The 21,989-nt window shown below is 38.1% G+C and overlaps 1 protein-coding gene across 5 annotated transcripts in view; it reads left to right on the top strand.

The window, feature by feature from the left end:
* Positions 1–21,989, top strand: part of CDKAL1 (CDKAL1 threonylcarbamoyladenosine tRNA methylthiotransferase) — a 384,171-nt gene that overhangs the window by 249,201 nt on the left and 112,981 nt on the right. For all 5 annotated transcript variants that reach the window (XM_071736322.1, XM_071736325.1, XM_071736324.1 and 2 more), the window contains one exon: positions 3,535–3,680. In XM_071736322.1, coding sequence (XP_071592423.1) covers positions 3,535–3,680 — 146 coding nt within the window. The remainder of the gene's footprint in view (positions 1–3,534; positions 3,681–21,989) is intronic.

Below are 21,989 nucleotides of genomic sequence, written 5' to 3'. Positions count from 1 at the left end.
ACTGACAAGAAAGCAGCGAACCCTTGCCATCTTCTGAAACTGAGAACAACCACTCTTTGAAAGCACCAACTTTCACAATACTTTGCCTCTAAAATTTTCTTCAAACTGGATATCCAATACTGTGTAGGGAATGTCATCTGTATCTCAAAGGAAGGGCAATGCCATAGCTTTTTCCTTCTTATTTTTTTCTAAACAAAATTGCTTCCAAATCTTTTTTTCTTTTCCTGTTGTTCCAAAGTGGACCTCTGCAACTCAGGATTGTTTGTATTTCAGACGTATTGCTACTAATACTTATTCCCATGCTTATTAGCCTGGAATAGAGAATTCTGAGAGGGGGTCTTATAAATATCTAAAGGGTGGGTGTCAAGAGGATGGGGTCAGACTCTTTTCAGTGGTACCTAGAAACAGGCCAAGAGGTAATGGGCATAATCTGGAACACAGGAAGCTATTTGAACATGAGGAAAAAATACTTTGAGGGTGACAAAGCACTAGAACAGATTGTCGGGAGAGGTGCAGCATCCTTCTCCTGCCTGGACATGATTCTATCTAACCTGCAAACTTTTTACTATTTTTTATTTTAGAGACTTTTAAAGAATTATTTGTTTTATTTATGTGAACTCTACTATTTCATGTGGACACCGACAAGGCAAATAGGAGTAACATGAAGACCATTAGAAAGGATTCCAGAGTGCTGGAAACAGCAGTGAAGGATTCAGGAGCACAGGAAGTCTTCTCATCAGTCTTCCCAGTCAAAGGAAAAGGGCAGGAAAAGGCAAAAAGAATTGGAAAAGTCAGTAAATGGTTGAAGGAATGGTGCCAGCATCAGGGCTTTGGCTACCTAGACAATAAGGCTCATTTTGATAAACCTGGTCTGCTGGAGGCTGATGGGGTCCACCTGTCAGAAAAGGGGGAAGGAATCTTTGGCCAGAAGCTGACCCATTTAGTTAGGACAGCTTGAAACTTGGTAAGCTGGGGGAAGGGATCCTTAACTCGTCCCCCACACATCACGTTGAGGACAGAACCACTAACAGATGCTCTGAGCCTGGAAAAGAATCACAGGCCAACAGGAAAGCATCCGTATGGGTACATACAAGCACTGTCAGCAAGACAGCTCTAAAGGGTGCAGATATCAAATGCTTCTGTGCCAGTGCATGAAACATGGTGAGCAAACAGGAGTGGCACATGTCTGCATGCCTGCTGGGCTGTGATGTTATTGGTATCACCCAGGCCTGGCTGGATGGCTCCCATGAGCATGGGGGTGGCTGGGTATAAACTATTTAGGAAGGACAGGAAGGGTAAAAGGGGGAGGGGGTCTCTACATCATTGTCTGTGGAGTTCCGCTTAGGGATGGATGAGGAGGTGACAGAGACCCTATGGGTCAGGATTAAAAGGAAGTCAGGGGCAAGTGATATGGGTCTGCTACAGGCCACCCATCCAGGATGACCAAGTGGATGGGGCCCTCTTTAGACAGATAAATTCACTCCATACTTGCGATGCCCTCATGGGGACACTAATCATCCCCACGTCAGCTGGAGAGGGCAAAGCACCAGCATTCCAGGATGTTCCTGGAAGTTCTATTGATGACAGCTTTCTTCTACAAATGGTGGAGGATCCAACCAGAAAAGGAGCTTTGCTTGATCTTGTTCTCACCAGCAGAGAGGTGCTGGTGAGTGATGTAAAAATGGGAGACTGGACTGCAGTGACCATGACACTGTAGAATTCAAGATCCTTAGGGAAGTGAGATAAGTTCCAAGTAAGCTGATGGCACTTGATTTTAAAAGGGCAGACTTTGGTCTCTTCAAGGATCTGCTTGGTAAGGTAGAACAAAGCCCTGGGTGGGAAGGGAGCCCAGGAAAGCTGGTCCATTTTCAAGGGTCAGCTCCTGCATGCCCAGGACCAGTGTGTTCTGATGAAGAGGAAGGATTGCCTTGACCCAGGTTCAAAACTTGCACTTGGCTTTGTTGAACTTCATACAGTTTGCACGAGCCCACTTCTCAAGCCTGTCAAGGTCCCTCTGGATGGCGTCCCTTCCCTCTAACATGTTGACTTCTCCACACAGTTTGGTGTCATCATCAGTGCACTCAGTTCCACTGTCCATGTAACCAGAGATGTTAAACAGCACTGGTCCAAGTACTGACCCTTGAGGAACACCACTCATCACATATCTCCATTTGGACACTGAGACATTGATCACAAATCTTTGGGTGCAACCATCCAGCTAGTTACTTCTCCAATGGGTGGCCCATCCATCAAATCTGTATCGTTCCAGTTCAGAGATCAGAATGTGCAGGCCAGTGTCGAATGCTTTGCACAGGTCCAGGTAGATGACATCTGTTGCTCTGCCTTTGTCCACTGAGGCTGTGACCCCATCATAAAAGGCTACTAAATTAGTCAGGCAGGGCTTGCCCCTTGTGAAGCTGTGTTGACGGCCATCAGTCCCCCCTTTGTCATCCACATGCCTTAGCAGAACCTCCAGGAGGATTTGCTCCATGATCTTGCCAGGCACAGAGGTGAGACTGACTCGCCTATAGCTCCCTGGGTTTTCTTTTATTCCATTTTTGAAAATGGGTGTTATATTTCCCCTTTTCCAGTCAGCAGGTACTTCACGAGACTGCCGTGACTTTTGAAATGTCATGGACAGTGGCTTTGCAACTTCATCCTCCAGTTCTTCCAGGAGCATTGGGTGAATCCCATCATGTCCCAGGGACTTGTTCACTTTAAGGTTCTCTAAGTGGTCTTAACCTGCTCTTTATCTACAATGGGGGAATCTTCCCAGTCCATGCCTTTAGCTTCTGTAACATGGAGTGTGTGACCCATAGACAGTCGGTCAAGGGGGGTGATTCTCCCCCTCTACTCTGCTCTTGTGAGATCCCACCTGGAGTGCTGTGTTCAGTTCTGGAGTCCCCAGCATAAGAAGGACACAGAGCTCCTGGAATGTGCCCAGAGCAGAGCCACTAAAATGATCTGAGTGCTGGAGCACCTCCCCTATGAAGCCAGGCTGAGGAAGTTGGGGTTGTTCAGCCTGGAGAAGAGGAGGTTCTGAAGTTCTCTTAGAGCAACCTTCCAATACCTGAAGGGGGCCCACAAGAAAGCTGGGGTAGGGCTTTTCACACGGGTGTGTAGTGAAAGAATAAGGAGAAATGATTTAAAACTTGAAGAGGGAAGATTTAGGTCAGACATTAGGAAGAAGTTCTTTAATTTGAGGGTGGTGAGACACTGGCACAGGTTGCCCAAGGAAGTTGTTGCTGCCCGCTCCGTGGAAGTGTTGAAGGCCAGGTTGGATGGGGCCTTGAGCAACCTGGTCTGGTGGGAGGTGTCCCTTCCCATGCAGGAGGATGGAACGAGGTGATCTTTCAGGTCCCTTCCAACCCTACCCATTCTATCATTCTTTGAAGTTGCTTTAGCATAAGGGGTGGACTAGATGATCTCCAGAAATCTCTTTCAACCCCTAACATTCTGTAATATAAGTAAATGAGTTTTGTGTGTTCTTTTCATAGTGCCTTAAAGCTCTTTCTCTCTTCTAATAAATTCTAGGAAATGGCAAAGATTCTCAATCACCCAAGAGTATATGCTTTTCTGCACATACCAGTCCAGTCAGCATCTGACAGTGTGCTCATGGATATGAAAAGAGAATACTGCATTGCAGACTTCAAACAAGTAGTGGATTTCCTTAAAGAAAAGTAAGTCTGCTTATTTGAGAAAATAAGTGTTGGGGTTTTTTGCAATGTCAAGAATATGTGGCTGAAAACACAATTACTTGCAACTTAATAAAGGTATGAAAAAGAATGATTTGCTTTAAGAATTCAAAGTCTTAGAGTTTTCTGTAAGCCCCTTGATGTGGTTTGCCTCTTTGCTTGAGCTTTTATGAGCATCTTAAGTCTCTGCATGACATGCTTTTAGTTCATCAGTATATTCCTAATCTTTTTCAAATAATACATTCTTAAATAGTTTTTTATGCTTAAACTAGTATATATAGACTGCTTGAAGTTAAAGTTATAGAAGTCTTCTTTAATGTGGGTTTTGAGCATTGTATACTTTGTGTACTGCAGATGATCCAGCTCCAGCAAATAGGAATGGGTTGATTGTTGTTTTGGTTTTTTTAATAAGAAGTTTTTTAAGTCCTATATCTGATGTACATTTTTATTGATAAAGTAATACTGTAACTTATGAGACTGATGATTTCTAGGATAGCTTTAAAATAATTTCTCTTAACAGCCGAGTTAATTGTGACAAATAACAATGTGTATCCTAATGTGTTATTTACTTAAGCTGGCCTGGAGATGAAAGTTATTTTCACCTACAAAGCTCTTGCGATAATTCTACAAGGAAATTTTTGGTTTGTTTTTGTTTTTGTTTTTTTTTTGCTTTTAAAATTTAACGTGAACGTATTTTGATGGGTGTTTCTGCAGTGATTGTCCTAAAAATACCTCTCTGGATAATTATTTATGTCACACTGTCTACTTTCTCTTGTTATCTGGTTCTCTACTTGTGTGCTTGTTTTAGTGAATTAAGAGTGGTAGAATTGTACTTTTGACTCTTAAGCTGAATTAAAATACTTATACATGAAAGAATCAAATTTTCATAATATTTTTTAAAATCGGTTTTTCATGATAATTGAAAAATCCATCATTCTAGCTATGTAAAATATGTCATGCACAAAGTACATGAAAATTAATTATAATATGTAAGGAAGAAAAGCAAATTGCAGCAGAACAAAGTCTTTCTTGCAGAATGTATGTGTAGTTTATAGGACTCTCCTATGCATCAAGGACTACTGATGGAAATGGAACTTCTTGTGTCCAGCTTGATGAGGCATTATCTTTCAACTCTAAACAATGCACATGAATTCTTAATTTTTGTGTGACTGTGGGTCAGTGCTGTTTTTTGATTAACAGATATATCGTATTACCACCTATCTTAAGTGGGAACTGTGACAGTTGTGTCTTAGTTGACTTGAAGCTAATTGATTATTCTCTTTAGTAGTTTCATCATTGGCAGCTGTTATCATAACAGCAGCTGGATTTTCGATAACCTAGTATAGCTGGCACATGTTGGGGCATATGGGAATTTATTAAATCATCCAGCTCTTGCACGCAGAAAAGAATGAATTATTTAATATCCAAATTTAAAGCAGCTGGTCATTGAATATACAGTAATTTATGACACACATATTTTTCCACAGGCTTTTTTGTAGTGAGCTTAGCAAGAAAGAAATTACTGGCTATGTCTTATTTTTAAATAATTGTAAACTTTATTTATCCTGCTTATTAAAAAAAATTACCAGATTATCTAGTCATTCCTGTTAGAAAACAGTCTCCAAATACCAAGATGGAAAATTCTTCATTCCACATGGCAGCAAGATGAGGACACAAAAAAGACAGAGAAAATGTTTTGGATATTTTAACGTGCACATCTGTAAAACTATTTTTTTCTCTTTTCTTTTTCTCTGAAGAGCATGGTGTCTTCATTTGTAGTCTCTCCTCTTAAGGTACCAGCCAGCTATTGCATTCCCAGGTAGATACTCCTGTAAATATCTTGGTGCAAAGATTGCCAAGACTTATAATTGCTGCAGACAACTCCAGAGCCTAGAGCCAGAATAGTTTAAATTAAATATGTGTTTGAATTACTTTAATAGCCAAAATATGTTATTTCCATGTTCCATATTTCCATTAAAACTAAAGTACAACCTCCTATATCTCCTTTTACTTTTCCTAGGACAGTCATCTAGAAGCTTCCTATGCAAAACGTACAGTAGATTCCAAATGGTGCCTTTGTCTCAAATATGATATCTTCTCTGGTAGTATCTTCACCTAAAACTCTATTAAAACAATTGTTCTATAGGGTTATCTGCTGAAGAAGTAAAGCCACATGTCAAGGAATTATGAATATCAGCTATGTGTTTAATAACTTGGAGTTCAAACACCTAAGCAAATAAAAATGATTACAGCAAGTGAAAAAATAAGGAGAAAAGGAGTAAAAATGAGTTTAGGGTTTTTATTTTGAAACCCTAAGATACCAAGGGATTCCTGAATCTTTCTTTTCTCAATCAGGCCAACAAAACACTCTGGGACTATTCTCTCCCAGAAGAAGAAGCAAACACATTTCCTTCCTCTGGAGAGCCAAAAGTGATTGCAGAGGTATCTCCTCCTGAGAATGGGGATTTATTAATGTCCTGCTGAGCACGGAATGCCTTATATGAAGGTAGAGTTCTCCAGAGCAATTACTTTTTTTGGTAAAACTCAGTTTTGAATCAATGGAATAATCTAGACCCTCTGAGACTGGAAGTTAGACCTATCACTGTTTTCTTATGTTTGAGGACTTTTTGTTCAGGCTGGAACCCTAGAAATTAAAATTAATATAGGAATGCTCTCTTTTGATTTACAACACTTTGGTTTTTAGAGCCACTCTCCCCAGCCAAGTGACCATGTTTTGGTTTATTATGAAGATCAGTATCAAAACATAGACTATAAAACCAGAAACACAAATCCATTAGACTGAAAGACTGAACTACAAAAGTCTTATTTTTTATCCTTTTTTTTTTTTTTTTGAATTTCTGGTTTTGGTATTTTGCCCTCTTTTTCAGTGAAATGTCATTAATTTCAAGTATTCATCATCATAATAATAATCTTGTGCAGCTGATAGGTTGGTAGCTGAGCTACAGATGTAATACATGTACTGCATCCAGCTCTGGAGTCGTCAGCACAGGAAGGACATGGACTTGTTGGAGTGGATTCAGAGAATGGCTACAAAAATGATCACAGGGATGGAAGACTTCTCATATAAAGACAGGCTGAGAGAGTTGGGGTTGTTCAGGCTGGAGAAGAGAAGTCTTTGGGGGAACCTTATTGTGACCTTTCAATTCTTAATGGGTACCTCTAAGAAAGATGAGGGCAGACTTTTTTGCAATGCCTGTAGTGATAGACAAGGGGTAAAGAGGGTAGTAAATGAGTGTAGTGGAAAAGAAGACGTTTCAGGTGTAAACTTGAATCTTAATTTTCCTGGCAGTTACAGAGAATTGCTGAATGTCTAAAGAAACTGTAGATGCTGTCCAAATGCAGTGTTTTATATAGTCATTTGGGATGGTTATCTTCAGGGATGCTTTCTTCTTTCCTTTTGCTCTACGAAGAGTTAAGCCAACACGTGGTAGCTTCAGCAGCTTCAGAGGCCACCTCTTAATTTTGTTTTAAAGGATTTTAGGGGATTCAGCAGTGACTCCTTCTTTTGATTTGCCATGACTTTTATCACTGATGTTGCAGTAGCAGCCAGGCTGCATCTGGTTGGATGTTTAGACAGTCTGCTTCAGGGTAAAATAGTGTGTCTGGGAGCAAAGTGAACTAAGCTCCCCACTCCTCCCAGTCATGCTCTATATCCATGTTAGTCTTGTTTCTTTAAATCAATATTTGAGTGTCTGAATGAAACTTTTCGTAGTCAGCTTTATCAGTATAGTCCATTATGTTTCAGTGTGGCTGCTCTTGCCTTCCTGAGAAATTTCACAAGCAGCAATTTTTTTTTCCCAGGCTCTAGGCTGCTGGTGTGACCTTATTCTTATTCTGGGCAGCAGCAAAATATATAGCATAAAAGCTTATGTGAGCAACCAGTTGTTTGTCATGGTCTCTGTATTCTTGTGTGAGTATCTTGACATCTAGAGTCTTCTGCTTTAAAATTTTCTCTATTTTCTTATAGCTAATTTTTGGCAGAAATAATAACCAGTGAAGAAATATCTTCCTAAAAAAATTGTTTCTGAATATTGTTACTTGGATGAGGAAGAAAATTCTCAACACTGGAAAAAGTTGTAACTGTAAATAATTTTCTTCTGAAAGATTTCCATATGTAAGCTCCTGAATATTTTTAAGTCCACATTGAAATATAAAGGTCTGAATGAGTCATCATCAAATTTGCAGCTATTCCAGACAACCTGCAGTTTTGAAACTATCCCAGGCCTTGTGGCAATAGTGTTGTCTTTATCACATTATCATTCCATTTACTGAAACTAGAATTTGAAGACAACGGATAAAATAATTTTAAAATAACTATGTACTATTTTTACATACATTTTTCTACTCACTTTGAAAATGAAAGTAATTATGAAGTACGCTTTAATGAATGTGTTTGATTTTCTTTCTGAAAATGCACTTTTCTTTCTCAGAGGAACATCGTTGAGCTCATTTTGCAGATGTGCAAATTGTGGCCCTAATAAACTGTGAAAAGTCTTTCAGATTTAGGGTTTTTTAATGGGTTTTAGTACATCTGTTCTGTCAGTCTAACTACTGCAAATGCAAATGTCAGCTGTTTAAAATCCTTAAGATGATTTTTGCTAAGAAATTGCTGAGTGTATTCAGTACTTATCTGTAATTTTATCGCTCAATCTCTAATGTTCTCTTGACTCGGTCTTTTGTCTGAAGTTGGAGTCTGAAATAATCACTTTACCAAATGTCTCTCTTTTGTGTGTGTGTTTCAAATGAATTGAGTGTTGAATTAACAATAAAATTAAAATGTGGGTTTTTTTCATAGAGCAGACACAGCAAGAAAGTACCATTCAAGTTTGTGTCTAGACTTCACCCTAGTGATCAAGTGGTGTTATTAACGGACTACAAGCTCCTTTTATGACAGGATTAGTTGTCTTTAGGTGCCATGAAATTTGAATTTGGGCTTTCACAAAGTACTTGCTAATTTTATAAGGCTTCCTGTCTTGCATTTGATTCGCAACATCATCTAAAGAGATATAAGTAGGTGAGAAGTTTCAGTGGTACTGAATACTTACAGATCCCTTAATTTTATTAGGATATTTTGAATCCTTAGTATTCAACTACATAAATTTAAAATGTATATTATTCTTTCTACTGATTAGAGGGAGATAAATATTCTGAGTTCCAGGATAGCTTTTTTTTTTTTGCTGTGACTGTACTCCAACCAAACTGGATGTTACTTTAGGAGGGCAATCTTTCTATTTTGTCTTGCCCAGCAATTCTTTGCCCTTTTCTCAGCAAATGCTACTATACCCTTATTTTCCAGCAAAGAAATAAACTGAAGAGATTTTTTGCAGGGGAGGAGTGGAAGAGGGGAAGGAAGGTCACTAATAAGTATCTGTGTCTTTTAGTCTTATGTCTTCATTGTTATACAGATTGTTGAATCAGATTCCAGTTCATTCGTGGAGAGACTTCTCACTGCCATGGTTTGCATAGTTAGATCTGTTGCCACTCTGTAAATTACTAGTCACCATTTCATAGCACAGAATTTGATGCCAAACACATCAAACTGCACTTGGGCCACAACAATCCCAAGCAACACTACAGGCCTGGGGAAGAGAGATTGGAAAGCTGCCCAGAGGAAAAGGACCTGGGGGTGTTGGTCAACAGTCAGCTATATAAGAGCCAGCAATGTGCCCCAGTGGTCAAGAAGGCCAACAGCATCCTGGCTTGTATCAGAGATGGTGTGGCCAGCAAGACCAGGGAAGTGATCATCCCCCTGTACTTGGCACCAATGAGGCTGCACCTCAACTAAGGTGTTCAGTTTTGAGTGTCTCAGTACAAGGACATGGAGTTGCTGGAGTGTGTCTGAAGAAGGGCAGTAAAGCTGGTGAAGGGCCTGGAGCCCCAGTCTTATGAGGGAAGTGGGATTGTTGAGGAGGGTTAGGGGAGACCTTACTGCCCTCTACAGCTACCTGAATGGACATTGTAGGGGGAGGTTGGTCTCTTCTCCCTAGTAACCAGCAATAAAAGGATGGGAAATGCCTTCAGGTTGCATCAGGGGAAGTTTAGGTTGGATGTTAGAATAAACTTCTTTACAGAAAAGGTTATTGAGCACTGGAATGGGCTGCCCAGGTGATTGAATCACCCATCCCTGAATGTGTTTGAAAATCATAGATACAGTGCTTAGGGACATGGTTTAGCAGTGGATTGGTAGAGCCAGGTTAGTAGAATCAGGTTAATAATCTTACAGGTCTTTTCCAACCTGAACAATTCTATAAATCTGTGACTTAGGATATTAGGGTTTTCTAGGCAGTACCAGAGGTGCATCCTTTTTCTACTAGTGGTCCCATGCCTTGTAAAGTACAATTGCTAAACTCTTTCTGTAACAGTGCTGGGTGAAAACATAATTTTCCGGAAGGTGAGCTAAAAGCTGAAGTTGGGGTAAAGTGGGACTTGCATCAGACTTGCGGCTATTATTTATAGAATGTAGGCACTTCAGGAAAAAAACTTAATAGAAAGTTAGCAGTCAGTAGTGCATGAACATGAATGTTTGTCAGATTCACTTGACAGTCTTCACTTTTTTGTATGTGTGTATCATTAAGGAAATTATAAAGTCTGTGACTGTAAAAACCCAGCCACATCTATGTTAATTCTAGCTTGCCAGAAGTCTTCTGGAAATACATAGAATATAGCAAAAGTTTTAATGATGCTGATTTCTAGAAGTTCCTGTTTTCTTTTTTCAGAGTCATGAAGAGCCACAAAAATCATTTACCTTGAAATAGTGTGACATTTTCCTATTGAAAACTCTGTTTTGTGTCTTACTACACAGAGAGTTGCTTACTTTAAAGAGTATTCAAGTAATGGTCTAACAGATTCTGTGAAGTTTGAGGACTTTCTCATAAAACTACTGATTAGTTTTTTACTTACTCGTGTATCCACAAGAAAAGTTTGGAGTAAAGCATGTGTAGTATTTTTACAGTAGATTCTGTTTTTAATAACTGCATTTATTATAAAAGATAATTTCATTTACATAAGTTACTCTTTATTTAAAACAAATATTTGATGTTACACTCGTCCTTGCTGTGAATCTCAGTTTTGTATTTATCTTCATCTTATGTTGGTCTCTAAGTTGTTGATTATTCACATCTCTATAATGACAATGATATTTATAGTTTTGAACTTCTTATCTATTCTATGGCAAAGTAATTGCAAACTCAACATTTTAAAAGTGAATACGAGTAATGGCTACAGCAGATGAAGGTTTGCTTTCCATAAATGATTCACTTAACTTTTGCACTTGGAATTTTTTTTGTCTTTGTACTTTGCACCTCATGGTGATGTATAACTCTGGTTTTATTTAGTAAGAAAAAAATGCCACAATGCAGCTGTTAAATTACTTTATAAGAGGAAGATGATACTGAAAATACAGTCATAGGGAAAAGCACAAGAAGCAATGTAAATTCTTCTCTTACCACAAAAGTGTCTCAGATGCAAGTTCAAGCTGGAAAATAAGTTACTGTGTCTAAACACCTTATGCATAGAAGAATATAAAGCCAGAGTGTCTCAATTTCTTCTTAAATCTGGAGTTTTATTGGTAAAACCCAGAGGTCACAGAAATTAATTGCCTTCCGTCTTGCAGTGTCAAATGCCTCCTTCCTTGGCCTTCAAATGAGCCATGACCCTTAGCAGGAGAGACAAATTCTGGGATCAGAAAGTGATTCCATATAGAATTGGAGTCAACTCTGGGGTAATAAATTTTGGACCTTAATAACCCCAACAGATTTGAATCAGTGTCCAACAAAAAGCTTCATATACCAAAAAACCCCACCGAAGTGATCTCTCTGTGCTATTTCACTTCTACTGTAGGATTTTTGTTGAGTCAAATTTCAGCATTAGCATTGCACAGAATCACAGGTTGTTAGGGGTTGGAAGGGACCTCGAAAGATCATTGAGTCCAACCTCCCCTGCCAGAACAGGATCACCTACGCTGGGCCTCACAGGAGTGTGTCCAGGCAGGTTTTGTGTGTCTCCAGAGAAGGAGACTCCACAGCCTCACTGGGCAGCCTGTGCCAGTTTGTCACCCCTTCAGTGCATTTACAGAAGGTCCAAACACCACATAAGAAAAATTAGTCGTGTGGTTGGTGGTAGCTCTGCTGCTGAATCTCTTGATGTGTGTATGTCCTACAGTAACATCACAGTTCCTTTTCAGCCCTAGTGCTTGGTGAGAAGAGCCCCTGTATGTCAGGAACTGGCTGTTTCCAAGAATCTGCAGAGAGAGACAAACTGTGGGTTCAGGTTTAAAGATCGGAGTGTCATGATTTCTCTGCAGTGATGGGATGGCTACTACCATAACGCTGGTTTAAGGTTTTGGAAGTACTTGTCTCATGTACTATCCTAAAGATTGCTATGGCAGTCAGCTGAACTCTGAACTGTGGCCAGCAAACTGTTTTTCCATGTAGCTTATTCTCTTGGATCTCCCACTGATCTCCCTCTGCTTAGATGATATATCTAGAGGCACTGGTTGTGACATGGAACAATTACAGGACCAGACTTCTGTTTCATTTCACCTATGTCTGTCATTTATCATGTACCCACATACTTTGCAATGGGGGAGAATAAAATGTGTCGTTCACTTAGTTGTTTTAATTTAAGTTTGTAATTGTGTGATGACAGTGATTGTAAAATTCTAAGAACTGGGAAGAAATATAGCACTGGAGATACCTTTTTTTAATGGTATAATAGTTCGAAACGTTTATTGTTTCAAAACCAGAGCAACCAAATAAAGATTCTGTTAAATCTCCTTTTAATCCTTGCTTGCTTCCTGTTTCCTCACCTACTTGATATTTTTTAAATAGTTCTGGTAGGACTAGGCTGTAACCACTGCACAGTATAATGTGTTTTACAATCAACCAGGATCAGTGGCTTGGGAGTTATGCCACAGCATTGTATCAGCTACTGGAGCCTATGTATAAATAGGAGTCTGAAGCTTACTTTACTGTAGTGTAGTATGATCTGTGATAATTAGAATTGGTGTGAGAATAGCTGAGCAGACACAGGCAAAGGAAAATTGGAGTTTAAATGCACCAAAATGGAAAATGCAGATTTGTAATTGGTTGGGGTTTTTTTGTTTGATGGTTGTATTTAGTAAGTACAATAGATAAGCCTTAACTTTATGTGTGTCAGTGTAGAAAATTAACATCTTGAGTGTGGCAGTGCATTGTGATTCGAATATTGTGGGAGAGACATTTCTTTAATTAATAGTTGTCACCAGAAAGATACTTGTAATTGTTTGTAAATCAAGTCCTGTAGGACAAGAAACTAATTTTGGGCACAATTTTTTTACTTTTATCAGCATTGGGGTTCGGTGCATGCAGTGTTATGGAATCACTTAACTGTTGTAGTTAAATATCTTAACATTTGACTGTGGTCATAAATTATGGATTTCAACAGAGCAATTTTATTAACTGTGCCACAAGTTTTTCTAAGACTAGAAGAAGGATAACATGTTTTAGAAGTCTGATACTCAGTACAGAACCTCTTGAAACAAAACTTTAAAAGCTGATAATTTAAACTTTGTATTCTCCCATTAGGTATATGCCTTCAATCCCTGGATAGTTAACATTGATTAGAAATTAGCAGGGAGCAATTGTGCTTCCCCTAGAGGATAATTTTTAGAATAAATTTAAGATTAAAGAAATTAGAAGTATTACTTCCACTTGTTTGGATTATTTCTTTACGTCCTTATGATGGCTGATGGTCACCAAATCTTGTAAAGTGGTGTGTTGGTAGGTAACTAGTTTTTGTCTTCACCCTTGAATGTGGCTGCCTTTTTTTTTTTTTTTTTTTTTTTTGTTAGCACCTATCCAAATGGCAAAGAGATTGTAATTTTTATATTTTTTTTTGTAATTTTTTTAAGTTTTCAATATTTGGTTTTATCCTAACAATTGAAATACTAACATTTAAGCCTATTTTAGGCTGAAAACTGAGATAACTTGTACAAGAAAATACAAGCGTCCTAGAAATTGAGAACTGCAAAATGAAATAAATATTTTAAAATGCTATTATTTTCTGCTAAGGTAAAACCCTATAAAAACATTTAATGAGATGCTTAATTACTCTGTCTTCTGCTCATCTTAGCTTTAATCCAACCTACTGAAATCCCAAGAATTTCAGTACTGCACTGGAGCCAGAAGGGAGGGGTTGTAATATAAAGGCTCACAATAGATCACAGAGGATGAAGCACCTTCCATTAGTTGACTTAAAAGTTACACCAATAAGTAATTTCTAATGATATTCAGGGCTTTTTGTACCCACTTTAAAAATGTCTGTACCTCCCACCCACATGAAATAAGCATTTTTGGAATGCTGATACATAAATAAAGCTTTGCATAAGTTGTTCAATATTCTCTACATAATAAATGAGCTTAAATTGTCTGATATACAGCATATTTCATCCTCAAGGATTGTAATTTGCCACTTCTTCCTTTAAACCTCCTTTTATATAGTACCTTCTGTTTTTTCTCAAGGTTAAAAAGCCAGTGTCCATGATAGGCCCACCAAGCTATACCCAGACACTTCATATCAGCTTGGGATTTTAATGTTTGCATCAATGTTGTGAATAGTCTATCTTTCTGCCTTAGAATTCTTCATGTCTCGTGTTGGTATTGTAGAGCCAAAAGGCTCTGTTTTGCCTGGCAGGCATTTGGCACCCTTTCCAGGTTCTTTAACTGATGCCCAAAAGTCATCATGAAACATTATGTGATTTGATAAAATTTATTTCAGTTTTACGGTCTGAATGGAAACATTCCTGTTTCCATTGGTCTGATGTAATTAATCTTTGTATTCTACTCCTATGTCTTAGTATGCACATTTAAAACTACTACGTTTACATAGGCTTTAACAAGGAGACTTCATGGTAAACTATTACATTGAGACTTGTCTTCAGCTTGCAAAATTGCGTATATATAACCACCTAATTCCATTAATTTTAAACATTTTTCAGGTCCTTCTGTATTGACTTCATTTAATTCTGCAGTTTAAACCTGCTCCAGTAGGAATGGGCGAGAAATTTTCTTTAAATTCAGGTTGCTAAGAAAAAATATAATGAATGACATGTGACAGTGATCTACAGACAGTATTTGTCATATGCTGTCACTCCACTGATGCCTATATAGCTTAATAGTCATATCCAGCTTTTTCTGTATACCATTCTTTTTTTTTTTCTACGCAAATGAAGAATTCTTTATACACACTTACTATGGAAAATTTGCTCCAGATTTTAACTAATTCTTGCAAAGTAAATTCTCTGTTTGCCAGTGATCCAAGTTAGATTGCATTGTGGTGATTGAGAATATGATTTACATTATCTTACCACATTTTCTTTTGTAAAGTACACTGAATTTCTTTTAAGTTAAGCTCTGGTCTTGACCTAATGAGGAAATAGAATCGCTTGTGAGTTTGAAATGTTACCTGTGAAAATATAATTCTGAAGCTGTATATGATTGTGTTTTGTGTACATCTCAGTGCTTGTATCACAGTTTATTTTTTTTTAAGTTTTGAGGCTGCATTGTCACCTTTGCTGGTGTAGCACAAAGTAAGACTGAAAAACTTTGAAGTTACATGATAGGAGCTTTGAATCTTTATGAGGTGGGGAGAATGTAGATGTGGGATGTAGAGCCAAATATGGAACTTACTTTTAGAACAGATAAACTTATTGTTACTGTTCAAATTTGCTTTTTATGCTTGTTCACAGAAGTGGTAGTTCCCTGTGCAACCTTTTTCCATACAACCATGCACAACTATTGCTCCCGAAGGAGAACAAAATTTTTCATCAGTGATAGTAAAAGTTTTTGACTAACCAGATCTTCCTTTCTTCCACCATAAATCTCAAGCCTATGTGGAAACATTTTCCAGTCCTCTACATCCTCTATGCAGCTGTTAGTCCTAAAAGCTATCTGGGCCACATGTATTAAGTCTGCAGGTATCATAGAATCATAGAATCATAGAATTGGCTGGGTTGGAAGGGACCTCAGAGATCATCAAGTCCAACCCCTGATCCACTACCGCTGCAGTTACCAGACCATGGCACTGAGTGCCACATCCAGTCTCTTTTTAAGTATCTCCAGGGATGGAGAATCCACCACTTCCCTGGGCAGCCCATTCCAATGTCTGATCACCCTCTCAGTAAAGAAATTCTTTCTAATGTCCAACCTAAACCTCCCCTGGCACAACTTGAGACCGTGCCCTCTTGTCTTGCTGAGAGTTGCCTGGGAAAAGAGACCAACCCCCCCCTGGCTACCCCCTCCTTTCAGGGAGTTGTAGAGAGTGATGAGGTCTCCTCTGAGCCTCCTCTTCTCCAGGCTGAACAGCCCCAGCTCCCTCAGCCTCTCCTCATAGGATAGGAACATATGTATGAACATCTCTGAGTAAGGATGCAGAATTATAGCTATCACTTTCCAAAATGCTGTTCTGATATTTTTTCTATTCTTATTTTCAGAATCCATCCTCTTAAATATCAAATTGACTGAACACCATTAGTAATTGCTTCCATACTTAAAACATTCAAAGTCTGTTGTTTTCAGATGTAATTGTATCCTACATTTGTAAGTGGAAAGCATCTCTCAAAAATAGCTTGCATTTCATGAGGGATACTGCCTCTGAAGAAGAGGCAGTTTTAGGTATAAATAGCAATGTACAGCAACAACTGTCTGATGGAAAACTGCAGCACTTTTTTATTATAATAAGAGTGAATGAATTATGTTTTAAGTGTCTCTGGCTGGCAATAAGGAAAACTTCTTACAGATGCTAAAACCTTGTCCTAGCCAACATGCCTGCCTCTCTCTCTCTCATCTGCTATTTAATTATAATATCACCTTTTGTAAGTGCTCTGTCAATAAGCATGTTGCAATAAGCTGCTGTGTTTTGGATGATCAGCTGGTATGGTATTAATTAGATTTCATTAAGTACGTAGAAAATGGGGTGGAGATTACGTTAAATTAGCACACATCATTCATGTCTTATTAACTGCCATTTCCTCCACAACCTTGATCCTTCCCGTGTAGATGTTTGCAACTGGAAAGCCTTCTATGTGATGATTACTCACAAATGTGTAGGACAAAAATCATCCAGCCAAACTGTGGCTAGACAATTCCATCTTGTGATGTGAGAGAATTTTGTCTCTCTTTAACCTGTCAGCTGTTCTGGGCTAACTCTTTTGAGCTAAGCATGTTTTCCTCAAAATTTGCCTTGGTTTAATGTCTGTCTTGCCAGGAGCCATTCTCTTCTCTCTCCACTGCAGAATGTCTTAATATCAATGATCTTGAAGCCAAACCTTGGAATAAAACTGGCCCAGTGGCAGTTTTAGTTCTTCATTTTCTTGATCCATTCTTGGTTCTGCTTCAGATAGATGTTAAATTCTCTGTTGAAGTCTTCCAACTTGCCATGGTACTATTCCTTTGACAACTGCCCCACATAGCTGGTTTTGGCCTGGCTTTGAAATGTTCTTGGCCTTCTTTTTGTTGCCTGTTCTAGCTTACTTGTTTTCTAAAACTTCATCTAGCCAGTGTGTTTCTGCAGGAAGTTGTTCACTTCCACCAAATTCATACCCTGAGGGGAAAAAAAATAAATGAGAGGGTTATTGCTCCCCAACTACTTAATATCCAGCCAAAGCCAGCTGCACAGTCCTTGGCTTTTTCAGATGGCGTCTCTGCCCAGCTTAATTTTTCAGATGATGTATTCATTGATCAGTCTCTTGTAATGACAGTTATGTTTTCAGTAATAGCTCAGCAAGAGAAGGTTGATGTCTATTTGTAGAAGATATGGATATGCTGGTAAAGCCAGATACCTCAGGTGAAGCACATAGAGTGGAACTCAGTGTAATGTTTGTGTCTCTGTGGAAGTGAGAATTTTTCTCCATCTCTTTTGTGGCAGTTTCTGTTTTCCCACAGCAGGGGAAAGCATGAATATGAGTCCAGTTTTTCTGAGTTTTAATATTAATCTTATTGTCAAGGGATTTTTTCCCAGTTTGTTGTTGCTATTGCAGACAGTGCTCTCAAAGTAAATTTCAGAACATGGGGCTGCCTTAAATGTTGTGTATTTTAATGATTTGGGGGTGTAATATTTCTCTAAGTGTGGAATATTTACCGGTGCTGTTCTTCTAATTTCTTACAAATAAACAACTGTTAATACCTTTGGCTACCTGGTTACTAGGAATAAAAATTGAACCCAAAACTGAAAGAAAAATGAAAAAAGCAAATAACTTCTCTAAATTCAATACTTAAAGAGGTTTTTATCTCACTGTGCCCATTTTGTTAAATGCTGTCAACACCCCTCTCAAAAAGGACGTGTTACAATGCGAAATGTAACTATGAAGACAAACAAAGATGATCAGAGATATGACAGATCTGTCACACAAAGAAAATTAAGGACTCTTCAGTCTAGGAAAGTGCTAATTGAGAGGGACTAGAACAGAGGTCAGTAAAATCATAAAGAGTACCAATAAGGTGGAAAAAGTTGTTACAGATATCTCCCAGTCTAACAAAAATGGAGTTGATGGAATCAAGTGGCAAGTGGCAAGCTCTGTAGAGAGACACTTTTTTTTTTTTCCTTTTTTTCTTTTTTTTCTTTTTTTCTTTTTTTCTTTTTTTCTTTTTTTCTTTTTTTCTTTTTTTCTTTTTTCCTTTTTTCCTTTTTTTTTTTTTTTTTCCAAGCCATTAGAGTGTGGAGGAATTTAGCTTCAAAGGAAGGCTTGACAAATTAATGGAGAAGCCCACAGGCTGCTCGTTGCAAAAAAAACCTCTGACAAAATCCAATTGTTGGAAGGAGAAATGGATTCCGAGGGATCCTACATATTAAATGCTTCCCTGGGCTGCTGCTGCCCATTGCTAGCAGTTGACTCCTGGGCTTAAAGAGGCTCTTTGGTCCTGTCAAGGTCCCTTACACTTTACAGGGCTATAGATAATAGAGGGGGAAAACCAAGTTCAGAAAGGTTTAGTTTTATTTAATTAGCATTTGTTAATGGAGTACTGCTTGCAATTTTTCATTTGGTTTCATCATACCAAAAGGCATGTTAATAATTTTGTTTTATATGCCTGATCTCTAATGTCAGATTGAGGAGCTAAATGGCACTGAAACAGAGTTGGATAGGTCCTCAGAGCCCAAGATGTTAAGCATTGGTGATAAGCATTGGGTCAGACTGAGAAAAAGTCTACATATTCTCAGCTACCCAGGGCTGAGATCCTATTATTTCTGACCATGCCTGACAGCTCTAATGTTATACAGTGAAGGGTCATAGAAAATCAGTGTAAATTCAATGGCTGCTTTAGTGCAGCAAACATTAAGTCAGTTCCCAAGAACAGTTCCCTGGTGCAAACCTTAATAAATTCAAACTTTATTTTTAGTGATGACCTTTAGTAATGTGAGCCTTGATCCATTGAGATGCTGTTCACTTTTGATGCATCTCCAAATCCCTTTTTTATGCATTTTAAATCAACACACGCTTATTCTGAATTTATGCGTGTGGATAGACAGAGAGATGTAATTTAAACACATCTGTTCAAATATGCATTTCAGATCAACTTGGTGCCGGTTCTCATAATACGGCTGAGTTTTTGACGGGTATTATATCCCTAAAGTACACAGCAGATGGTATTTATTAGAGATTGAATGGAAATGAAGTTTAAGGATGTTGAGCTTTCTGTCTTAAGTCACTCATTTTTTAATCATAAAACAATAGTGATCTGAAGTTATAAACCTGTAATGAAGTTCTGTAAAATGTTTCATTTTTATGAGAAGAGTAGAACACCTTGTGTTTGAATAAAATTAGTCCAAGCCTTTATGTTTTTTATCAGAAAATAGATAATGGGAAGTGTTATAATGTTTCTTATAAAACATTTAGGCTGTATCTAGTAGGAACTCTAGCAACCTTCACTATAATTGTTTAAAGAGACCTAACACTCTGTATACTTCCTGATCCTCAGGCCATGAGCTGTGCTAATTATGAAATACACTTTTATCTAGGTCGCTGTTCCCTAACAACAAGGACAAACCCAATCATTGCTCGCGTGGAGTCCTCCTTACCTGTACCTTCTCAAGTTCAGTTCTGGAAATTGGGTCACCTAGCTGCCTCCAGGTGTCATTCAGCCAAGGTTCTGAAAGAGCTCTTTTGGGAGCAAGAAGTGGGTTTGGGAAAGAACAGTCATAACAAATACCCATTCTCACTCTCAGCTAAGCTCTGAGAGCTGTTAGACTGTGCGTCTTGATCACAGCTATTATCGTACAGCCTTTGGAAAGTGACTTGCATTAAAACCACTAATGACTACGAAGTTCAAAACCAACCTCTTAAGCTGCACTTGCAGATCAGCTGGAAGGTGCTGCAAATCACAAAGTGTAATGTGTTCCCTGTGGGAATCACCAGCATGAGCAGCCTGCAGGGTGGTGTGGTACACAAAAAGGAGAATGCATGTAGTGACTCTTTAGCTATAAGGCTAGGCTTAATGTGTCATTTATGCTACCCCTGAAATTTGAAGTGTTTCACTATGAATCACCACCAAATTAAATGGTAGGATTTATGGTCTTGCTGCTTATTGTCCTATGTGTGTATGTGCATATATAGCCCTTTTCAGGGAAACCCGCAAAGGTACTCTGAAGAAATACTCTAGGGGATTTCTCTCTGGTCATGTCTGGGTTTTGTTTGTCTGATTTTTTTTTTTTTTTTAAACCCCAACATATAAACAATAAGCCATTGCAATTTCTGTGTCTGGTTTCTTGTGTTCTAGGCATCCCTTTTGAAGCTGTGAAATTTTAAAAAATAACCTTAAACTTTACACACATAAACAAAGTATCACTTACTGAAGCATCTGCTAGTAGTCAGTGAAAGGAAACAAACTGACTTATAAATGAAGCCATTATAGACTTCTACAAACAATAACAGCATAAAGTTATCTTCACTTTGATGCCAGTAAAGTGAAGAACTGATCTGTAAGACAACCTGGAGTTGTGTTAGGCAGTAATAGAGAATTTTTTGAAATATTTGAAATAATACAATTGCTTTGCAGTGGGAACACGTACATTGATAAAAGATGCTAGCAGGTGTCCTGCCAGGGTAGAGTCTCATGCTATTGCATTTAATAGAAATATATACACCATAAACAGGACCAAATTTGTTAAAAGTAAACAGAAAAAGAAGGCTTGAATCATGAACATGCAACACAGTTTAAAAATAACGAAGTTTTAGCATGGTAGTTTATTAAATAAACTTTTTTCTTGCAGTGAATATAAGTGGCTCTCTCTTTTAGAGTGAGGCCACAGCTTACACCCATTTCTCTGTGTGATTGTATCTGGCACACTGCATCCGGGTGTAATATGTGTTTATTTTTTTGTGGTGCAGTTTATTACACATTTATTAGACTTCAATCAAAATGCAGTATATTTATCTTTTTAATTGGCTCAACCTGATGGACAGTTTGGTAGAAGCAAAGATAAGATCCTTCAGACTTAAACAAAGCTTGAAGTCAAATACTATCAATGAGCAGAAATTGGTACTACTTCGACATTATTTTATTGAGGTCTGACTCCCTGGCCATGTTCACTCTAATATCTTGCCACCTCTCTGTTCTTTTAGATTGTATTTCAGTCTGAAAATTCTGTCCTGTCTTCCCATCTGTACTTCTATTGCTAAATTTTATAGTAGTATTTAAGTGTCTTTTATGAGAAGGTACAATTGAATCTTCCCTACTCATCTTGCCTTCAGATACAAAATCTCCTGTCAATTTTGATGATGTCATTATGTATCTAAAGCAACTGAACACTGGAAAAGGAAATGGCAGCATTAAATAGAATTCTATATAAGAATTAATAATTTCTGTGGTGAATTTGATAGTACTGTTTTTTTCTTGCATCAGTTTTGTAAGTATTAATATTCGTATTAATACTTATATAGTACATATACTTAATATATGTACGATATAGTACGGTACTTAATATACATATAGTTGCATTTGGATAAGCAGTCTTACCAAATGATAGTTTGTATCTAGCCATAAAGTTTGGTCTGTTATCATTTAAAAGGCTTCACACAGATCTGTTTATGAAATGTCTTTTCTCATTGAGACGAGGTACTCTCCCTTTTCACTCCATGTGTAAATCAGTTGAGCAATTGATATGATGGTTTAAAAGAGCTTTTTTCTGCGGCAGGGGTTTTGAACTTGCACATCCTGGACTACTTTTAAATTCATATGGAAAAGATTACTAAGAAAAACATTGCCAGTGGATATCCCTTTATTAGAGTGTGTACATCCATTG

The sequence above is a fragment of the Heliangelus exortis genome, chromosome 2 (genome assembly GCF_036169615.1).
Source record: "Heliangelus exortis chromosome 2, bHelExo1.hap1, whole genome shotgun sequence".
NCBI lineage: Eukaryota > Metazoa > Chordata > Aves > Apodiformes > Trochilidae > Heliangelus > Heliangelus exortis.
This window is presented reverse-complemented; position numbering and strand designations above follow the sequence as displayed.